At 39.4% G+C, this 22,679-nt stretch overlaps 2 protein-coding genes across 5 annotated transcripts in view; one reads left to right on the top strand and one right to left on the bottom strand.

Moving 5' to 3' along the window:
* The window catches only part of Bzw1 (basic leucine zipper and W2 domains 1), a 28,704-nt gene extending 8,036 nt beyond the window's left edge, over positions 1-20,668 (top strand). For 2 of the 3 annotated variants that reach the window (XM_048344996.1, XM_048344997.1), the window contains 8 exons: positions 813-878; positions 1,365-1,500; positions 2,048-2,157; positions 2,367-2,537; positions 2,980-3,126; positions 4,031-4,169; positions 6,169-6,291; positions 6,616-9,056. In XM_048344996.1, the coding sequence (XP_048200953.1) occupies positions 813-878; positions 1,365-1,500; positions 2,048-2,157; positions 2,367-2,537; positions 2,980-3,126; positions 4,031-4,169; positions 6,169-6,291; positions 6,616-6,647 (924 nt within the window). In that variant the 3' untranslated portion in view covers positions 6,648-9,056. Of the gene's footprint in view, positions 1-812; positions 879-1,364; positions 1,501-2,047; positions 2,158-2,366; positions 2,538-2,979; positions 3,127-4,030; positions 4,170-6,168; positions 6,292-6,615; positions 9,057-20,648 lie in introns of those variants that run through there. The other variant, XR_007210739.1, reaches the window with a different exon arrangement.
* Positions 12,983-21,805, bottom strand: Clk1 (CDC like kinase 1). Of its 2 annotated transcripts, XM_048344994.1 has the most exons (13): positions 21,661-21,805; positions 20,516-20,676; positions 19,609-19,837; positions 18,581-18,671; positions 18,127-18,193; positions 17,086-17,202; positions 16,832-16,998; positions 15,791-15,885; positions 15,572-15,701; positions 14,906-14,988; positions 14,282-14,361; positions 13,832-13,922; positions 12,983-13,327 (listed from the first exon to the last, which is right to left on the bottom strand). In XM_048344994.1, exons 2-13 carry the CDS (start codon positions 20,674-20,676, stop codon positions 13,184-13,186), a joined length of 1,455 nt encoding a protein of 484 aa, XP_048200951.1. In that variant the 5' UTR covers positions 21,661-21,805; the 3' UTR covers positions 12,983-13,183. The 2 variants fall into 2 exon arrangements, with proteins under 2 accessions (XP_048200951.1, XP_048200952.1); XM_048344995.1 differs by lacking the exons at positions 18,581-18,671; positions 20,516-20,676; positions 21,661-21,805 and having other exon boundaries at positions 19,609-19,747.
* Positions 21,806-22,679: the final 874 nt, after the last annotated feature.

Here is a 22,679-nt window from a genome sequence, read left to right as displayed (position 1 = left end):
AAATCAGCTTCCTGTATTATGATTTCCATAGTTGAGCTTTTCTGCACATTACTGGTTTTTAAAGGAAAGTAAGTTACAGACAGCTTATTAAGATCTCATTTGACATTCACGAATGTAATCCTAGCTACTCAGTTCAAAGCCAGCCCGGGCAGGAAAGTCTGTGAGACTCTTATCTCCAATAAACCACCTGAAAGGTGGAAGTGGTGCTGTGGCTCAAAGTGGTAGAGCACTAGCCTTGAGCTGAAGAGCTCAGGGACAGCGCCCAGCCTCAGAGTTCAAGCCCTACAGCCAAAAAAAAATAATTCATTTGAAGGGTTCAGGTTTATTAATTATATTCTCATTACTATAAGCAAAGAGTTTTAAGTACTAATAGTGTTTTAATGGGCTGGGTGTTTGTGGTAGATAACTACTCAGGAGACTGAGAACTGGGTGTTTGAGGCTTGTGTTAATAGTATTTGTAGAGGGGCTGGGAATATGGCCTAGTGGCAAGAGAGCTCGCCTCGTATACATGAAGCCCTGGGTTCGATTCCCCAGCACCACATATATAGAAAACGGCCAGAAGTGGCGCTGTGGCTCAAGTGGCAGATTGCTAGCCTTGAGCAAAAAGGAAGCCAGGGACAGTGCTTAGGCCCTGAGTCCAAGCCCCAGGACTGTCAAAAAAAAAAAATTAAAAAAAAAATAATAATTAAAAAAAATAGTATTTGTAGAGTTTACTGAATTTATCTTAACTTGACTTAAAGCATGTAAACGATTATATCCAGTGGAAAGTTCCCTTCTTTTCGGTTCAGAAATGACTTTGTTGTTCCTCATAGGTTTTCAACAAGTTAATCAGGCGCTACAAATACCTGGAGAAAGGTTTTGAAGATGAAGTAAAAAAGGTAGGAGGAACCTGGGGTTGGCTCAGTGGTAGTGGTTCGCTTGGAAGAGGCTTTAGAGTCAATCCACTTCAGAAAGGGGTAGCCTAAATCCTAATTCTACCATAGTTGTGATGAAATTTTAGGTTCTTAAGTAGGCTGTCATTTACTTGTTCAATTATTTGTGACTTGCTGTGTACCCGATGTCTCAAAGATGTACAAAAATTCTGGCAATATTAACATCTCCATAGTGTCAAGCACTCTTCTAATTTAACTTATGTGATTTTCATAAAAATCCTGTTAGGGCTGTCCACATTTTATGTATTGGGAAACTGAGGCTTTGAGACTGAGTAACTTGTCCAAGATCATTCAGTTAATTAATGAACATATAACTGCGACACAAACATGGATGGTTAGGTTCCAGAGCCATCCATTTAACCAGTTCCACGCTTTTTCTGCTTCTCTTAATACAATGCAATTGTTCTCCTAATTCTTTATTTACTTTTACAGCTGTTGCTGTTCTTAAAGGGTTTTTCAGAGTCGGAGAGGAACAAGCTGGCTATGTTGACTGGTGTTCTTCTGGCTAATGGAACACTTAATGCATCCATTCTTAATAGCCTTTATAATGAGAATTTGGTTAAAGAAGGTAATTGACTTCTAGTAAAGGGTGGTCTTCGTTTTGTTTGTTTGGTGAAGGTGGAATAAATGAGTGAAAGTCAGAACTGATGGAAACCTTAGGGGGTGTATGGCTTACTGTTTATTGAGAGACAGTCCAACTTAGTGACATTTATTGAATAATACTGGTATCCAAGTTAATGGCTTTATTTTGCATACAACAAATGTCTAGAATTTACACAAAATATGAATAAATGTAATGAAAGTAAAAAATACTTTGGGTGCCCAAAAGAAGATTCATGCTGATTGGGAAACATCTTTAATGGAGAATATAATGTAGGAAAGCTATAATCCTGGCAAAAGCTTTTTTCCCCTACTCTTACTTACTTCATTTTCATCTTCAGAATAGCCATGTATACTGTACAAATTGTCAACTTCAACTTGCATAATAAAATAAACAAAGACAGGCTTAAAGGCGGCATGCTTAGGTATCTTACACCTATAGTCATAATTACTTAGGGAGCTGAGGTCTGAGTGTCACAATTCTTTTTTCTTCTTTCTTTTTTCTGCTTTCGCAGGGGTTTCAGCAGCTTTTGCTGTAAAGCTCTTTAAATCATGGATAAACGAAAAAGACATCAATGCAGTGGCTGCAAGTCTTCGGAAAGTCAGCATGGATAATAGACTGATGGTTTGTAACTTTTTTCTTCTCATTCCTGCTGATTCTTAACGCAAGTGTAATGAAATGTAATGAGAAGGTATTTTTTACTCCTTTTCTTTGTGTGTTGTTTGCACATGCCCATGCGTGTGCTAGTATTGGGACTTGAACTCTGGGCCTTAGACTCTTGCAGTTTTTCTTGGATGTTATTTAAAAGGATTTAAATTGAATTCCCCTTTCAGGAACTTTTTCCAGCCAATAAGCAAAGCGTGGAACACTTCACGAAGTATTTTACTGAGGCAGGCTTAAAAGAGCTTTCGGAGTATGTTCGGAATCAGCAAACCATAGGAGCTCGCAAGGAGCTCCAGAAAGAACTTCAAGAACAGATGTCCCGTGGTGATCCATTTAAGGATGTAAGATATTTTTGTTTAAACCATCTTTTTATGGGTAAACTTCTGGAGTAGAAATTTCCATGCATTTGAGAAATCGTAATGTTTCATCAGAATGAGTCTAAATTAGTAATGGTGCAATGTTGTACTTCCAGCCATTATTTTAGGCTTGCTTACTTAGTGATTTACTGAAGCCCAGAAATAACTCTTAGAGACTTTTGTACATAGGATGCAGTGCAGTGGACATAGCTGTTTCTTGATCCCTTTCTTAGCCAATTGTCTATATGGAAAGTGAGACTGAGACTTAGGCCCCTTTCAATTCTAGAGTTGTTCGAGTGTGCTGCATGCCTGGTGGTTGCCAGTTTCAAAGAGAAGTATTATTACGCTTTTGTAAAGGAATGTAAATTTGGTGTGTGAAGATGAACACATCAAAACTGACAGTACTAAATTTGGATTTTTTTTGCAGATCATTTTATATGTCAAGGAGGAGATGAAAAAAAACAACATCCCAGAACCAGTTGTCATTGGGATAGTCTGGTCAAGTGTGATGAGCACCGTGGAGTGGAACAAAAAAGAGGAGCTTGTAGCAGAGCAAGCCATCAAGCACTTGAAGGTAGTAAAGCTGTGTGCGTTAAGTAGGCGTAAGAGCACTGTCAGTGTACTTCCTTCCGTTCTTCGGATGACTCACCAGTTATTAGACAGGGCATTAGCTATTGACAGTAACACTTTGAAGGCTGACATGGGCTTTACTTAGATTTAAAACAAGACCATGTTTAAAAGTGGCACTTCTGGGGGTGTATTGGAAAACAGGAAGGCTCTTTTTTTTTTAACAATGTTAAAAACAACATTGTTGGACAGCTGAATACTTGTGGGTTTTACTTATTTGATTTAGATGCTTTTTTTTTTTTTTCTACTTTACTGGGTTTTTTGTTGTTTTGTTTTGTACTGGTCCTGGATCTTGAACTCATTCCTGAGATTTTTGCTTAAGGCTAGCACTCTACTACTTAAGCCATAGCTCCACTTCCAGCTTTTTGATGGTTGTTGGAGATAAAAAAAAGTCGCAGACTTTTCCTGACTTGATTTGGCTTCAAAGTCAACTTTACCGAGTAGCTACGATTACAGACATCAGCCTTTGGTTTGTTCTTGATGCCTAATATATAGATTATAGTTCACAGTGACTGAAAATGAGTTAGACTGGGCACCAGTGCCTTATGTCTATAATCTGAGCTGCTGAGAATGCTGAGATCTGAGTGTTAAATCCAGCCCTGAGAGAAAAGTCCAAGACACTCTTACTTCCAATTAACCAACAAAAAAAGAAAGAAGTGTGACTCAAGTGGTAATAGCACCAGCCTTAAGCAGAAAAGCCAAGTGAGAGCATGAGACCCTGAGTTGAAGTGAAGCCCTAGTACCAGCACAAAAAGAAGTATTTTTTTAAAAAATGAGTCTTTTTGTGTTGTATGAATTTTGTAACAGATGGTCATTGTGAGGATAACTAAGTTTTTGCTTCTTTTTAAAAGCAATACAGCCCTCTACTTGCTGCCTTTACTACTCAAGGTCAATCTGAGCTGACTCTGTTGCTGAAGATTCAGGAGTATTGCTATGACAACATTCATTTCATGAAAGCCTTCCAGAAAATAGTGGTGCTTTTTTATAAAGGTAATCTAAATCTTACAGTCTAAATCTTGAGTTTTGTGAATGCTTTATTAAAATTACTTGAATACTTTTAGTTCGGATGATTATCTCAACATCAGGTCCCTGAAATATACTGTATTTCTTGTCACAAGATGAAATCTGTGATTAAATTGGCTGTGTTTTGTTTGTTTGTTAAGTATATTACTATCAAGTCTCTTGGCCCCTACTCACAAAGTAAAATCCAAAGCCCAAATATTGGCTCCTTCATTGTTGCCATGTCAGATCCTCTAGAGCCTGTTCCCTTCACGTTGTCCCGCTCCTCATAGTGGAGCTTCAGGACCACGGAACACGCTGTTTCATTATTGCTCCCTTGCCTGATTTAGAGGGGGGGGGGGGAACCTTCAGAAACCACGCCTCTGCTTACTTTGATTGGTAATAGAGCATTTAAAAATTGTGCCTTAGTCATGCCAGCGAGTGTGGATGATGTATACATGTATTCTACCCTCTGTAGTTTTTTTTGTTTTTGTTTTTTGCCAGTCCTGGGGCTTAGGACTCAGGGCCTGAGCACTGGTCCCTGCTTCTTTTTGCTCAAAGCTAGCACTCTTACCTCTGAGCCACAGCACCACTTCCTGCTTTTTCTGTTTATGTGATGCTGAGGAATGGAACCCAGGGCTTCATGCATGCTAGGCAGGCACTCTACCCTAAGCCCTATCCTAAGCCATATTCCCAGCCCCTACCCCTTCTCGTTTTGAAAGATAACTGTGTTTGTATTCTGAACTGATTAGGAGTTTACCGTCCATTTTCAACTTTTTCTTTAAAAGAAAATTGGGTTATGAGCCAAGTGCTGGTATTAATCTGTAATCTGAGCTGCATGGCAAGAAAGCTTAGATTAAGAAGATTGGTTCAAGGCCAGCCTATGTAGAAAAGTTAGTGAAGTTCCATCTCAAAGGCAGAAGCCAAGCATGTTAGTACATGCTTGTCATCTAGCTACGTACAGGCACATGCCTGAGCAGAGCACAAAAATAAAAAGAAAGGGGCTGGGAATATGGCCTAGCGGCAAGAGTGCCTGCCTCGGATACACGAGGCCCTAGGTTCGATTCCCCAGCACCACATATACAGAAAACGGCCAGAAGCGGCGCTGTGGCTCAAGTGGCAGAGTGCTAGCCTTGAGCGGGAAGAAGCCAGGGACAGTGCTCAGGCCCTGAGTCCAAGGCCCAGGACTGGCCAAAAAAAAAAAAGAAAAAGAAAGGCTTAGTAGCAAGTACAAGGTCTTAAGTTCAAACTCAAGTACTGCCCCAAATTATTTTTTAAATTGGGTTATTAACTCAGAAAGTCCACATACCAGTTATTGTAAAGTAAAAGGGTTTTGAAAATCAAAAAGTTTAATTTTTCTACCTAAAAATGTTAGGTATAATCTGTCTGATATCCCTACTGGTTTAATACAAGGTTTCTCAACCTTACCATTACAAACATGGAACCAGCGAGCCCTTTGTGCCTGCTCTGTAGTTTTCATAGACTGTAATATAACAGCATTTTGGGTTTCTGTCCAGAAGATGTCAGTACCATTTCTCTCCAGTAAAAACAAAGAGTGTCTCCAGGCCTGTGAGCGGTCTCCTGGGGGGGTTGGGGGGAGTGGAGGATGAAGGCAAAGACAATGGACTTGGAAGAAATACTTCATTTGTTTATTACATTTTCCCTTTAATTAGTTTAGGTTCATGCATTGGTAACAAGTTGATAAAAGTTGAAAGTCAAATCTCAAATGACTCAGATGCCGAGGCAAGAATTGTAAGTTTGAGGCTAGTCTGTACTATCATAGGAAATAGCAAGACTTTGTTTTGATTTTGTAAGTTTCATACGGATTTTGTTTCTCTTCTTGAAATAAGTTGTTGAAGAAACTAAAATTTGTTTTCCAAGAGGATATTTGCCAAGCAGAGCAGGACTTAGTACCTTAGAAGTTGTAAGTTTCCTGAGGTGAAGAAATGAGTTAAAACTCACCAGTGTCGTGGTTTGCTCTTCTTCGTAGCGGAAGTCCTGAGTGAAGAGCCGATTCTGAAGTGGTATAAAGACGCACACGTTGCCAAGGGGAAAAGTGTCTTCCTCGAGCAAATGAAAAAGTTCGTAGAATGGCTCAAAAACGCTGAAGAAGGTGAGTGTTGTCATTTGTGCAGTGACTGGAAACATTTTAATGTGCTGGATGTGTGCCCACACAAGCTGTGTACTTTGGGCTTGTCAACCACTTTTTGCACACAGTAGAGACTGTGTGTGCGTGCGCGCGTGTGTGCACACACCATTACTTCTGCTTGAACGTAGGGCCTAAATGCTGTCCCTTAGCATTTTCACAGGACTTGCTGCCAGGGGTCCTGGGCTGGCTTCATACTGGCTGAGACTTTATTTTGACAAATATAAACTAACCTTGGCAACTTTTATGTTCAGATAGATAATGCTTGACTACCTTTTTCCTTTTTTCTAGAGTCTGAGTCTGAAGCTGAAGAAGGTGACTGAATTTTGAAACTCCATCCTCAGTAAAGCAAACAGGAGTTGTAGATAAATGTCACGTCTCATGTGTCCTGGTTCTTACATCTTCCTACCTCCCTATATCAAGCATGATATAAGGGCTTTCATGGCAAATTTATTTTAACTGTTTCTATGGTTACTGGAAATGTTGGATTTAGTTTCTAAAACCATGTTTTAAGTAGCTACAGGAGCTGTAGATTTGAATCTAATGTTGCTTCAGTTTTTTTTTTTTTTTCAGTTATCTTCTACCTCCTGTATTTTCTACTGTAATAATGTAATTTAAGGCCTTCCACAATGAAGACTTCTTTATTCCCTGGGTTTTTCTATACAACAGTTTTCAAGATATGATTTGGTTAAAAATAATTTGTTAGAAAAATTCTGTTTTGCAAATTAAACTATAAAAGTATCCAAAGTCTCAAAAGGCAATGATTTGTGTGATAATTTGGTATGCCCAGAGCCCTGTTCATCAAGGAAAATCTACATGATAAGTGAACCCATATTAATATGATCCCTGAATATTGGGACCATTGCTGTGTGTTACCATATTCTTGTCTTTTGAACCCCAGGTGCCCCTAGGTTGTTTGCTCTCTGGTTTTTATCCTCAGTGAAGGTATAGAGAACAAACTTGAGAAGTTTGAGAAATCATATGTGGCAGAGGTGATGGGAAGAAGAGAAAGTTGAGCTTTTTCCCGCTGAGAAACTTCTGCATTCAGCTTAAATCGTTCAGGCAAAGCAAATGGCTATTCTTTTCATATAAGCATTTTCAAATATATACATTAGAGAAGTCTTTATCAGTTAAAATATTTTATGCTCAGAATATACTTAAATTGATATGAAAGAACCTGTAAAGGGTTGTAAGGAAATGACTGCTGTATTAAACGCCAGTAAAAATTGTTAAATGCTAAGGATCAGCATGTTCTAATTGAGGATCTAAATATGACTTGTATTTCCTATTGGTTTAGAATATTTGTAAAGAATGAAGTGCAATGTAACTATGTATTCCCACTTGGTCTTCCTGGACAGGCTTCATTCTATTACCATTTTCAATAATGCCTCAAGCACCTGGTTATTAACATACCCTCTCATTGCCATTTTTTTTATTGCCACAGCCAAATATATCTTCTAAATAATGGATCCATTTATTTTAATGGTTGCCTTTTAATTTTCATCTCTTCTTGTTATCTATCTGTAAATGTAGTCAATATGGGGGGAAATCTAGCCAAATATTTGCGTGTTAAAGGCATGCTAAATTTTTTTGAAGGTTTTTAATTGGCAAAAAAGAGAAAAATAGCCTAGAATAATGCCATCCAGGGACGTAGTGGAAATTGCCCCTTTGAAGGTACCATTCATTAGTTTGGTGTTTAAAAGTTCACCTTGAGGGAATAACGTGTAATATAATTTGAAATAAAGATACGGTATCTTAAGAGAATTTTAATTGATAACATTGTGACTGGGGTGAATTTGTTAAGTGAATAACTTTGATAAAGTTTTCATGCACAGGCAAAATGTATTTACTAGATTTCTATGTAGTAATCTGCTTTTACTTTGTAATTTGTAGTCCTCAAAAGACTTTTTTTTTTTAAATAAAGTCCATCCTTACATTTAGGTTTTTTACATCAGTCTTTTTCTTTTTAACATAAATTTCGTTTTAAGACCTAATGGTGTATTGTATGTTGAATGGCCAGATGTCTTTATAATCATTAAAGAACAACTCCTTTCATCCTGTAACTCCAAACTGTAAACCACCTACACAGAATTATGATGTAGCCACAACTACCTTGACATTTCTACAGCCAATTCATTGCATGTTGCTGCCGTCCAAGGTGTGCCGTCTTATTATATACTGTGTATAGTCTTCCAGAACTACACAATGATCTTTGATCATGATTTCTTTTCTTCGTGACACAGTAATATTTACTTACTACAGTATTTAGTAAATGGATACATCACCTATTACAATGTAAAGAAAGAATGCTTTATAAAATGATTTTCATTTTAAATTTTAAGTGATAATTTTAGAAGTTGGCTGCCATTGCCAACCTTTGCCTTCGATATGTAATTCTTAATATAGACATTAAGACTGTACTTTTAATTATGATTGGGTAAATGTTCATTAATTTTCCTAATGGAACCTCTTGGATATTATAATGTATTTAGAGCTGATCATAAATTTCTTCATCTTACACTGGGAGTATTATCCTAGAGATAGTTTAAAAATTCCATATAGCAGAAATGCAACAGAACAGATCAACGTAGCATAATGGTGTTGGTGAGGAGGACTGCATGTGACCAAATACTAATTTATAATTCAGTGTTTCTCGAGCTTTTTCCATTATCAGTACTCCAAGAAACCTTTTTATTTTCCCTAATAGAACCTCCAATAAATTTTAATAGAGATATGCTGTGTATGTAGTGTCTGCTTTGTACATGCAAGAAGCGTTTTTGGCCTCTGTGAAGTTAGCAATAACAATGCATTCTATCATTTATATCTTGTTAAAACGGGAAGTACTACTGACATGCTTTGATGCCTCTGGTGTAAGACAATATTTTTCTGTAAGGATCACAAGAAATTTTTCTGCATATTAGGATCTTTCCACCTTAGGCTTAGTACCATATCCCACCATAGGCCAGACATTCACCATTGGCTTTGGACCACTTATGGATTGTTTGATTTTAAGTTTGTCATTAGGAAGAATCATTTGGGTTTCTCCTAATCTAAAAAAAACCATTGAAGACTCACCAGAATTTTTACTAGTGAACACCAGAGTTGTTTTTTTTTTTTTTTTTTTTTTTTGGCCAGTCCTGGGCCTTGGACTCAGGGCCTGAGCACTGTCCCTGGCTTCTTCCCGCTCAAGGCTAGCACTCCGCCACTTGAGCCACAGCGCCGCTTCTGGCCGTTTTCTGTATATGTGGTGCTGGGGAATCGAACCTAGGGCCTCGTGTATCTGAGGCAGGCACTCTTGCCACTAGGCTATATCCCCAGCCCAACACCAGAGTTCTTAATGGGAACTAAAACTCAGTTGTAAAATAGATGCCAAAGTTTGGAGTTAAATTTTTCTCATATACTGTTGCTAATCATGTCAAGGAGGTCAGTACATACATTCCTGTATGGCCTTGATAGGATGTTTTAATTTTTGATTATCTTTCAGTATCATGAAGTATAATACTAAGGAAAGGAGTATGTGTGTGTGTGTGTGTGTAGGTGGACTTGCATGTAATAGCTTGAATATGCAGTCACTCAAGTCTGGCACTTTACCACTTGAACCACAGAATCTGTAAGAAGTATTTATAATAGACTTTTTAAGATCTTAAAAGTTATTTTGTCACACTGATACAAAGTAAAACTATATGAAAGAGGCTGTTGAAATGTTAAGTAGATAATGGAATGACCTCATGGTAATGAATCATCACTTAGGAGGGAATCTGACCTAAGATGGATTGTATCTGGTGGGTGTGAGGACTAACGATCTGAGAAGGTAGCTTGCCCATGTCCTGAGAAATGATGGCATAGCATATATTGTAGATTTTACTAAAGGTAACTTTTTGAAAGTATTTTATGCATATATATACACATGGAAGCATTTTTTCTTTGTATGCCAGTACTATGGCTTAACTCAGGGTTCTTGGTGCTTTCCACTAGCTTTATAAGCTAAAAGCTAGTGTTCCACCACTTAAGCCACAGCTCCATTTCCCACTTTTTGGTGAATAATTGGAGATGCGTCCCACAGACTTTTCTGCCCAGGCTAGCTGTGACCCATACTTAGATCTCAGCCTCCTGAGGAGCTAGGATCACAGGTGTGAGCCACAGGTGCCTGGACAAAATGAGCTTGGTTTTGTTGTTTTTTTTGCCAGTCCTTGGGCTTGGTCTCAGAGCCTGAGCACTGTCCCTGGCTTCTTTTTGCTCAAGGCTAGCACTCTGCCACTTGAGCCACAGCGCCACTTCTGGCCGTTTTCTATATATGTGGTGGTGGGGAATCGAACCCAGGGCTTCATGTATACCAGGCAAGCACTTTTGCCACTAGGCCATATTCATATTCCTAGCCTGGCAAAATGAGTTTTAACACACTGCTGCATTGATGGCCCATATTCTCCACTCCCTTTATCACCTATCGTTATAGGTACTCTCTATAAGGGAGTATTCCTCTTTACAGACTTCCTCTGGAATTCCAGAGTGAAGCAAACTCTTTAGTCTGCAATCTAGTCCTTATCTGATTTATCTAACCCCTCTGTACATCACCTTTATAACAAATATTTTAAGTTTGCCATCTCTTGCAACCTAAGAAGGTTTTTTTTTTTTTTGGGGGGGGGGCCAGTCCTGGGGCTTGGACTCGGCCTGAGCACTGTCCCTGGCTTCTTTTTGCTCAAGGCTAGCACTCTGCCACTTGAGCCACAGCGCCACTTCTGGCCATTTTCTGTATATGTAGTGCTTGGGAATCGAACCCAGGGCCTCATGTATATGAGGCAAGCACTTGCCACTAGGCCATATCCCCAGCTCCCTAAGAAGGTTTAAATCATCCATTTAAACATTTCAAAACGTAACCGGTATTTTTTACGAAAAAAAAATTACAATTATAACCAACTTTAATGATAAAATTTACTGATAAATGGGATTATGAATATACCAAATCTTATAGCAGTTAATTATATATGAAAATGACTGGAAATCAAAGACTAGTTAGGATATATTTGCCCTTATCACAGAATAATTCATGTAGACACTCTAGGCTATATTCAAACATTTTTATATACTAACATATTATGTAACTTTCCAATAGTTATCTTTTCTCTGTGTGTGCTACTGGGGGTTGAACTCGGCCACTGTGTTCCCCTTGGCTTTTTTCTTTTCAACTCCCAGGGTTTGAGTTCAGGACTGTAGGTGCTGTCCCAAAGCTTCTTTTCCTCAAGGCTAGCACTCTACCATTGAGCCACAGTACCAGCCACTTCCTGCTTTATTGGAGATTGTCTGTTTCCTATCAGGTCTGGCTTCAAACCACAATCCTCAAGTCTCAGCCTCCTGGGTAGCTAGGATTAAAGGCATGAGCCACTGACCACTGATGCTAAGCTTTTATTTTTTGCGAGTCCTTGGGCTTGACCTCAGGACCTGGGCACTATCTCTGAGCTTTTTTGCTTATGGCTGGCACTCAACCACTTGGGCCACACATAGCACTACCTGTGGCTTTCTGTTTATGTGGTGCTGAGGAATCGAACCCAGGGCTTCATGCACGCTAGGCAAGTACTCTCTAAGCCACATGCCCAGCCCTCACTTGGCTTCTTAACTCACGACTTATGTTCTACTTGGCCCAAACCTCTCTACTCTAGCATTTTTGCTGGGTTTTGGATTTTTCTGCCTAGGCTGACTTTGAATCTCCACCTTAAAATTTTAGCTTCATGAGCCACTAATGCCCAGCTCTCATTGGTTTTACGGAGGCAAGCAAGGAAATAATCCTGCAAATTCACTTGCAGTAAAGGCTAAAATTTTAGTGTTGGTACTGTAGTTCTAGTTATCCTTATCTTGGCAATGAGAGGATTTCTCAAGGGGTCTACAAATATGCTTAAAATCTTAGGTTTGGGGCTCAGAATGTGGCTTAGTGGTAGAATGCTTGCCTAGTATGTATGAAGCCCTGGGTTCAATTCTTAGCACCACCTAAAGAGAAAAAGCAAGAAGGGGTGATATAATTCAATGAGTGCTAGTCTTGAGCAAAAGAAACCAGGGACAGTGCTCAGGGCCCAAGTTCCAAGCCCAAGGACTGGCAAAAAATAAAACACAAAAACCTCACAGGCTTAACTGCATTTTAATTTTTTTAAAAACAAAACACAAGAGCCAAAAAATGACTATAGAGGGCTGGGAATATGGCCTAGTGGCAAGAGTGCCTTGTATACATGAAGCCCTGGGTTTGATTTCCTCAGCAGATACAGAAAATGGCCAGAAGTGGCGCTGTGGCTCAAGTGGTAGAGTGCTAGCCTTGAGCAAAAGAAGCAGCCAGGGACAGTGCTCAGGCCCTGAGTACAAGCCCCAGGACTGGCAAAAAAAAAAAAAAAAGAAAAGAAAAAAAAATCCAGGCTCTGAGTTCAACCCTCACAACAAAAGAAAAAAAAACCCAAGAACAGTTATTTGTAGAATCCCACTGAAGAGATGTGCACATGATATTCAACCTTACCAAGAATCAAGAAAGGAAATATTCTTGGCTAAACCTTTGTCACCTTTATTGTGATTTCATATGTCATAAGAAGTCCTAATTCCATTTTTTCCCCCAAAATTACATTCATCCTTTAGTGAGAAGGGCTAGGAATAAAAATTGTTACAAAAACCAAACAGATTCATATAAATTTCATAAACATAATTTATTCTGAGGAAATCATAATTACTGAAAGATTACTTAGCTATGTACATATAACATACCGAATTATCCAAAATAAACACAATAGAAAAAAGTTAGAAATTCACAAAGCTGTACAAAACTCAAAAACCAGACTGATGCAGTCTATACAATCTCTTCAAGAGAACTATATATATAATTACAAACTTATGCATGTTTTTTTAGCGGGTAAAAAAAAGGATGCTTTAGAGCTTCTTTGAGAGTAATTCTTCTGGCTGGATCATACTCTAACATTTTCTGAATAAGGTCAAAAAGAAGCTCATGTTCAGCATCCTGAGAAAGCATGAATTCCTGAAAGGAAAAAGAGAAGCACATTTAACAGCCTTTCCTATCTTTTACTGTTATTAGTTCTCATGGACTGAGAATATGGCCTAGTGGTAGAGTGCTTGCCTTGCATACATGAAGCCCTGGATTCAATTCCTCAGCACCATATATAGAGAAAAAGCCAGAAATGGTGCTGTGCCTTAAGTGGCAGAGCATTAGCCTTGGGCAAAAAGAAGCCAGGGACAGTGCTCAGGCCTTGAATCTAAGCCCCAGGACTGGCAAAAAATTAACAAAAAGAAAAACAGGAAAGAAGGTTATCCATAAACTGCTATGTCTTGGGTTCAAGCCCCAATGAGGGAAGAGAAGTACTTTCTATGCATATGTAAAAATAAGGAGAATGTCCCTGATGGTGTTCATTGTATGCATAGATGGAAATTTCACAATAAAAACCCCTCTCTCTGCAACTAATGTGCACAAAAAACCCTAGGGCAATCAAGGTCTATTATTATTCAGGCAATATTCTAGGCTTACCTTTAGAGGTTTACAGCGCCGTGAAACGTATCTTCCAGCAGAACTGTGTTCATCCCAGTCTAGTCGATCATGGTGGAAATATTTACGTTTCCTAAAAAGTTAATATTCACTCACGTTCATAACACTGATCCCCAGCATTTCTAACGTTTAGTAAAGGTGACTGGTTGTATAGGTTACTGTACTTTTAGAGATCATACATTAATACTATACTAGAGATTAAAATGTAAGTTATCTACTTCCCAGAAAGTTTGTTACTTACCTTAAGAAACTTTTTATATAATGGTCTTTGTAAAAAAAAATTTTTTTGAACTAAGGTCCCACTATGTGTTGAATCAGAAATCCTCCCTGTGCTGGGAGTAAAAATGTGTGCGTATCACTACAACTAGATACAAAAAATTCTAATCATTACCACAGAATTAAGCGTAGCATTACGTTTTAAAATAAATATACCTTGTTTTCTGTACCATATGTTTTGGTAGAGGTCCAAGAATTCGTTCCATCATTGCTAAGTGTTCCTTACTGTCATGGGTCTACAGAAAAAAAAAAAAAGAACTTTCTTAACTGTTATCTCTGTACATCATTCTCATTTAACATCAGTTCCAATTATCAGGGCAAAAAACTTAGAACTCATAAGAAGGTGACTACTTTAAAAAAAAGTGACTATTAAGGATGTTTAGATCTGAGGATCGTGATTCCAAGCCAGCCCAGGCATAAAAGTCCGTGAGACTTACATCCAATTAACCACTAAAAAACCCAAAGTGGTGCTGTGGCTCAAAGTGCGAACACACTAGTCTTGAGCAAAAAGAGCTCAGGGATAGCGCCCAAAGCCCTGAGTTCAAGTCCCACAACTGAAAAAAAATAGAACAAGCTCTCTCTATACAAATAGACTCTACATGTAATGTACATGAAATAATTCAGAATATATACGTAACATGCTTTTTACTTTATACTTACCTTTATCTGAACTAAAAATATAAAACCTATAGTAAGTGTATGTATTTATACCTTGAATTAAAGCATTCATAATAAAGCAATTCTGTTGTTGAAAACCATTAAGACAGATATATAACTTACTGGAAATACTGTAAATCCAAGATAATATTCAATAAGAATGCACCCTATACTCCATACATCACAGGGCTGGGACCACCCTAGGGCTGCAAAACAAATTACAATGTTAAGTCAAAAATTCTAAGTACTTCTTACAGACTTTAACAGTTAACAAAAAAGCATCCTATTTATTAGGTAGAGGGGTCCTAAAGGAATCAGATAAAACGCAGCACAGTAGTTTTGTAATACGACTACTGAAATATCTGGGTTCAAGTCTGGTTTAATTTTGGGACCAGTGACACTGGAAATTTTGTTATGCAAGTCCCAATGTCCTAACCTACAAAGTAAGAACTATACTGTGGAAAAACTAAATGTACATCAAATATCTGGGATATGTAGCTGGGATTAAAGTGTGAACTACTACAAGCAGAAAACCATTATTCGAGGCATGGCTCATGTTATCTCATCTCTTAGAACACATTTCAGAGTTAAACAATGAATTACTGAATTAAAATATGCGAACTGTCCTAGAAAACTTAACCCACTTTTCTCAGGTCCCAGAGTTTCTTTGGACTCATTTTAAAAAGGGAGATTTAAACATACTACTACCACACAAAAAAATCCCTAAACCTATAAATTTTACCTGTTTATAGTAAATGAAGATTCTCAAGACCATTTATGAATACTAACCTAAAATAACTTCAGGTGCTCTATAATGTCTTGTAGATACTAAGGTGCTGTGATGTTCATCATCATATGTTGCACTTCCAAAGTCAACAACTTTAATATCTGGATTAATTAGAGTACGTTCATCACGTTTCTGAAAAACCATAAATCGTGGTTATAAAGACAAAATATAAAGACAAAAGCACTAAATATTCACTTGAGGTCCTATCATTGAAGACTTACCATTTTGGGGTTATATGACTCTGTATAGTCAGATTGCACAAATAAGATGTTTTCAGGCTTTAAGTCTGTATGAGTCAATTTGTTACTGTGCAAAACTGAAAAATGAAACAAAAAGTTGCTGTTATCCAGAAAGCAGTCTGTGTTCCAAAGAGAGACCCTATCCTAAAAACTGAAAATCAAATAACCGCCAAAAGCTACAAGAAGGAAAAAACAAAACATGATACTTCTTAATAACATCATTCTTACAGAAAACCACCAAGGAGTAAGATCTAATACCTGCCTTGAAAAGTCCACAGGTGTCTCCTATCTGTAATTCAAGCTATTGGGACACAAAGGTAGGAGTAAGCAGAGGATATTCCAAACAAGAAGACCCTACCTAAAAAAAATAACTCAAGCAAAAACAGGTGGGATACTGACTCAAATGGTAAAATGCCTGAACAGAAAGTGCCAGTGAGTTCAAACAGTATTTCAAAAGGATAACAAAACCAAAATACCCTACGATGTCCACTGAAAACTAAGCAGAGATGAAAAATCTTGGAAAACAAAGGTTGTCATCTTTAATGTTTTTGTGTGTTGAATAGACTGCTGACTGAAATACTAAAGATCATCCAACACCTTGTTATCATCTGGTGATCCAAGTATTTGAACTCAAGAGTCTTGAGTTTATTAGGCAGGCACTCTCTTGGGGAGATCCACACTCATCTCACCATTTTTTCCCTTCTTCAAACATACCAGTATAGACACTTCCAGCTGTGTATGTGGTACCAAGGAATCGAACCCAGGGCTTCATGCATGCATGCTAGGCAAGTACTCTACCACTAAGGCACATTCCCAGCCCTTTATACATGTTTTATTTTTCAGTGATGAGGCCTGAAGACAGGGCCTATACATGCAAGGCAAGTACTCTACTACTGAGTTACACCACTAGTGTCCATGCAAGCCAGGGTCTTGCATATGTTGTACCAATGAGCTACAGCCCCAGACATACTGGTTTTTCTTTTTCAGAGATTTGAATTATTCTGACACAAGTCTCAAACTTACAATTTACAGATTTGCATATTTGATATGCCATCTTCCTGATATGATCCAGTCGAAATGGCAGAAAACCATTTTCCTTAATGAAGTCATAAGTACTAAGTCCCAGCAGTTCAAACACGATGCAAATGTGACCATGATGTTCAAACCACTCCAACATCTGGACACAGCGACTACAAACACAGGAAAATAATTGAGTATAGTCTCTCACACTTCTCATCTACCTAAGGCTATTTTAGAAATTACAATTGGATACTTACAAAGTACTGTGAGGGTCCGTTGTATTTAAGTGTTCTAGAACTTGAATTTCTGAGCGAGCAGCCTCACAATATCTATCCACATTTTTAACTATTTTCACTGCTACATGTTTACCTCCCCTGTTAAATAAAATACATCTATCTGTTAAAAATGGCAAATGTAATATCAAATTCCATTTTTCTACCACTTTCTTCTACTACTGTTGATCTATCGTGTTTTCTAAAAGTTATGGTTCACCTTTGGGGTACTCTCTCCTAACTAAAGTCAACTTGTTACTGTGCAAAACTGAAAAACAGAAAAAGTTGCTGCAATTTAAAAATAGATTACAAGTTTGGAAGCAGTCTGGGTTCCCCAGAGACCCTGTCTCAAAAACCCAAAAACAAATGACAATCATCACTTAAGTGAGTGGTCCTTCTACTAAATAATATATGACAAGTTTGAATTTAACAACCATGCTAGGATAATACAATTTGCAATTTTTGATAGTAGAGGGACTTTCTTGACCTAGGTAGATCCTCTACCACTTGAGCCACATCTCCAGTTCTTCCTTTTCCTGATTAGAGGTAGTCTCAAGACTTTTCTGCCAGGACTGGCTTCAAACCATGATCCTCAATCAGTCTCTTAAGTAGCTAAGATCACAGATGTGAGGCATTCATTGATGAGATATAGAAATTTAGAGCTGGCATTGGTGGTTCACACAGGAGGATGTGGCTCAAAGCCTGAAACACCCTGAGACTCTTATCTCCAATAAACAACTCAAAAAAGCTGCAAGTGGAGCTGTGACTTAAGTGGTAGAACGTTCACCTTGGGCAAAGGACAACACCCAGACCCAGAGTTCAAGCCCCAGGGACAGGCCAAAAAAAAAAAAAAATTGCTTTTAAAATACTGAAAGCATAAAAACAATGGCATAACCACCTCCTTGCCAATTTCTGAAGTTGGGGATTAATCCTAGGGCCTCTGCCTTAAAATGCATCCCAGAAGCTATATGCACCACTTACTGCAACTATTTAAAACTTACGCTTTATAAAAAACAACAAACTTACGCTTTATGATCGATGCATTCCACGACTTTCCCAAAAGCTCCTTCACCTAAAGTGTCAACAATTTCATCTAAAAGAGAATTAAAACTCAGTTATCTTAAGAAGTGGAAACAATGTACTTAATCATATCAAATGCTATCAATGTAGATTATTCTAGGCGATGCTATACTTTTCCTATCAACTAGGTATTTATTCTATTGGTCAACACCATCAAAAAACATTACTATTTTTAGGTCTAATTTCATTCTTAGGCTAAGTTCATTAACTTGACTTACTATTCTGGAAGTCTGTATAACATTAACATTCTAAAGAAAGCAAAAAACACAATCCCCCCACCAAAAGAAAGGGAAAAACAAAACAAAAGAACAGAGAAAGAAAAGATTTCCAAATCCCTGAAATCTTAATCTATATATAATGTTATCTGAAAAGTTAATAAGTGTTGAAAAATATTCTATACATCTTGCACTTAGTACGTCTCCACTCTGACAGATCAGGTGACCCTCCTCATCATCCTCTACACTCCTGGTTCTTTTCCTTCGGTGACTCTTCTGGAAACGTCAAGTGGGCGGCACCAAGATCATCCAGCCAATCAATATACCCGAGTGAATTCAGGGCAGAATACGAAATTCATTCAGCGGGGAGATATTCAGGCATTCAGATACGCGCCAGGCCACAAACGGTTGGCAGGAGCAATTTCAAATTCAGTCCCCAGAAATTCACAGGGCACATAGTTTATGTTAACAGGAGAAAAACATGGCAAGGAACAGATTTTCAGATAAGATACTCAAAGTGTAAGTCAACAAAACATAAATACAATTGTTTTTCTTTTTAAAAAAAATGCTTAGCTGTAGCATTTACTGAACCATAATTTTAAGTTTCTAGTGTCCCAAATTTAATGCTGCAAAATTGTAGGATGTACTATTTACTCATCAAAGTAGACTGTGGCCAAATTAAGATTTCCCACTTAATGTAAGAAAACAAATATTAAGACAGTAAATAAAATCATAGTCCTACTAGTTTTCGGGAGGAAAAGACATTTGGTACACTGTAATACTGTAACATTTTAAATATTATCTGATCTCCAAATTAATTCATGACTCAGTTCAAATCTGTTGAGTTTGCTTAGTGAGAAAGGGATTAGAAAACATAGTAGTTAAACAGACACACTAATCCTCAATCATAAAATTAAATGTTTCACTTCAGTGATAAGGCATGACAAACAGGCTTTTAGTATCATTAAAAACCTTTCAACATTTCAACTCTGTTACTCCACTATTCCAGTGGAATGACAATTAGTAAATTAAATTATTTAGTTATGTAACTAAATATGTACCCAATTTCAAATTTCCTATCCATTGCACAAACACAGAACCCTGCAAGTTAAAGTTGAGATGATTTGTATCTTAATCAGAAGTTTCCCAAATTAAATTTCCTGTTCTATATGAGAAATCAAACTTTCAAAAAATTTTAAATAAGTTTGCATACCCCATGTGAATGATGATGCGAAGTACTGTGGTGAGTCCTATGTTTACTTTTATAACTACTTCGTCCACTTCTACCAGAGGATTTGCTACTATGGTTCTGATATCTGCTTTCATGGTCTCCATGGTGATGTCCTGGTTCATATCCTTGACTGTAGTCATTTCTATATTCATCAATGTAGCGACGACTATAGTAATCTCTCTCATTTATAGATCTGCTATCCATATAATAGCTAGAGAGAAAAATATTTTGTTTTATAGAAATATAAAAATAAATGCTAAATATTCACCAACTTTTCAGTAAACTTTTGTTGTTGGGAGGTAGGTTTCACATAAGACAGGTTTCTCTTCTAGTGAGCCACACCTCTAGACTTTCGGTAACCTCCTGAAAAATACATGTACTCTTCAAGATTTTTTTTTTCTTTTGCTAGTCCTGGGGCTTGAACTTAGGGCCTGGCTACTGTCCCTGGGCTTCTTTTTGCTCAAGGCTAGGACTCTACCACTTGAGCCACAGTGCCACTTCCAACCTTTTCTGTTTATGTGATACTGAGGAATCAAACTCAGGGCTTTATGCATGGTAAACACTCTACAACCAAGCCACACTTCCAGCCCCACTCTTGAAGATTTTATACCACCCCCAGAAGTTTTCAAATATCACACATCAAAACCGGTCATTGGAAACGGAACGAATCATAGTTATTTATCTTGATACTAGCTTTTATCATTCTCCCAGAACTGGGGCCAGAGTCTAGGGCTTCTTGTCCTTTGGCAGACAAGCCAACCTGACCTAAATCCACAGGTCAATTTTTTATGGGGGAAAGGGGAGAGGGGCAGTACTGGAATTTGAAACTCGGGCATACACCCATCAGAAAACAACTATAATAGTACTGCGACTAAATATTCTTTCTTACCTATCAGATGTTTTAGAGTGATTGTATTTGCAGCGCTTGCTCTCCCGAGCACTGCTATGCGAACTCCTTTTTCTCTTGTAACTGCTGCTGCTTCTCCATTTTCCACAATCCCAATCTCTCTCATCCCAGTCAGGACAGTAAGTTCTCCTTGAGTGTCTCATCTACATAAGATTTAAAAAAAAAAAAAAGGACAAGAGTTTGGTTACATTACTCTTCTAAATTAAGACTCAAAAATGGTTTTCATACAATCTGAAATCGATGGTAAAATATAGTTACTGCATTGTCCTATATTCTGGGTGTCCACGTCGCACCCAGACTTATTGTCAATGGAAAAAGAAAACTGGGGAGAGAATCCCTATTTTCTCACTATCCTTTTACCCTTGCACCCAACCAGGACCGCAGAGAACAGTAGGTCTAACGTGTCAACTTTCCCCAGGAAAGCTAGCTTCCAACTCAAAAGCGGTCACTCTTTGTGAGTTTTCATCAGCTGCACAGCTATGGGCTTTCTTTCTCCCACCTCGCTCCTTCAAGTACAGTGCCGCGAGGCTCTGCTTGTAGTTCCGGCTACTCCTCCCCGGGTTGGGTCGGAAGACTGGGGAGAGGAGGATGGATGCTACAATTCCAGGCCACGGGCAACGCGGAGAGGCCGCGTCCCCCCAAAAAAACACAGGAAAACAAGACACCTCCTAGCTACGTCGTTCCTTTCCTCGGTGTTCCTGTATCTAGTACTAGACTCTTTAAGACTCCAAGGAGCGCGGAGTTTATCGCTGACAAGATCAAGAACGTTCTAGAAGCCAAGCAAACGCCATCCTCGACAGCCGCGTCCCTCTCGCCACAGGGCAAAGCGCGGCCCCCGCCCCGCCGCCATCTTGCAGAGCTCGGCCGCGGTAGACAACATGGCGCCCGCAGGCTGCTAGCTCGGAGGAGCGACAGCGCAGCGGGGCGCCCGGCGCAGCGAGCGCCACCCCCAGACCCGCAGGCGGCAGCGCAGCGGGGCGGCCGGGCCGGGCTAACCGCAGCCGCCGCTGCGGATCCAGGATGGGGAGAGGCCGCGTCTAGCACGACCGGGAAAGCAAAAGGGGAAGGGGGAAAGCAACGCCGGCCTCAAAGGCAGGGAAGCGGAGACCGCGACTCCCGCGTCTTACCGTCCTGGCAAGGGCTCCAAGCCGAGGGGACAAAGCTGGTAACGCAACCTCGAGAAGCGCACGGGTATCCGTGACGGTCTCTGGGTGCAAAATGGAGTTGACAGCTTTAGCGACGGGACCCACCCGGAATACGCTGATGACGTCAAAGCGCGTCTCCGCAGAGGGGCGGGGCCTATCTGCACACTGCCCAATGTGCGGTGCAGCTAGGAGTGGGGCTGGCCTGGCTTGGCCCAGTGTGCACGCGCGCAAGCAGCCGAGGGCGGGGCGAGCCTTGCGCAGGGGCGGGGCGGAGCCCCCAGCTGCACTTGGCGCAGTGTGCGCGCGCGCGCAGGCAGCCAGGGTCGGGGCCTGTGTGCACAAACAGCAGGTCCTGGGCGTGGGGAACCGAGAGGAAAAGAAACCCAGGTTTAGTCCGGGCTGATGGCAACTAACTAGTCATAAGCTCGGGGTTCGCCCACGCTCACCGAAGACGGAATCTCTGAATGCCAGAAGCCAGGAAAAATGCGGGAATTCGGAGGCAAGATGGCACTTCCGGGATCAAGTCGCTCCCAGTTAATAAAGGCTTGGTTTCGGCTTTTACTAAGACCTTAAAACTGGTTTTTCATGGCTGCGTATCTCGTGCACAGAAATTAGATTATAAAGACTTTCCGAAGGTTTTAAAAGTTGAAGAAGTGATTGTAGTAGGAAATTGTATTATAGACTTAAGCAGCATTTCACCATTTATGGCTAAGAGGAAGTGAACTGTTAAAAACAGGGCCATTTTTCTTGTCAGGGGCCCAATCAGATCGGACCCAAAACAGTCATTTATGAGAAACGATGTAAAGCTGCAAATGTAGCTCTTAACGTATTTTAAACTGAGTAATGCCCAAGTCGAGAGAGACCCACCAAGAAGACCACCAAGAGCCCGACCTTTCGAAATGCAAAAGCAAGGCTTTATTCAGGCGAGCTGCAACTCGGGCCTCGTCCCTTACACCGACGCAGTGGAGATAGGGAGGAAGCCCTGAGCTGGATTCCTACAG

Source organism: Perognathus longimembris, chromosome 4 (genome assembly GCF_023159225.1).
Source record: "Perognathus longimembris pacificus isolate PPM17 chromosome 4, ASM2315922v1, whole genome shotgun sequence".
NCBI lineage: Eukaryota > Metazoa > Chordata > Mammalia > Rodentia > Heteromyidae > Perognathus > Perognathus longimembris.
The sequence above is the reverse complement of the archived record's forward strand: the minus strand, read 5'-3'. Positions and strand labels throughout refer to the sequence as shown.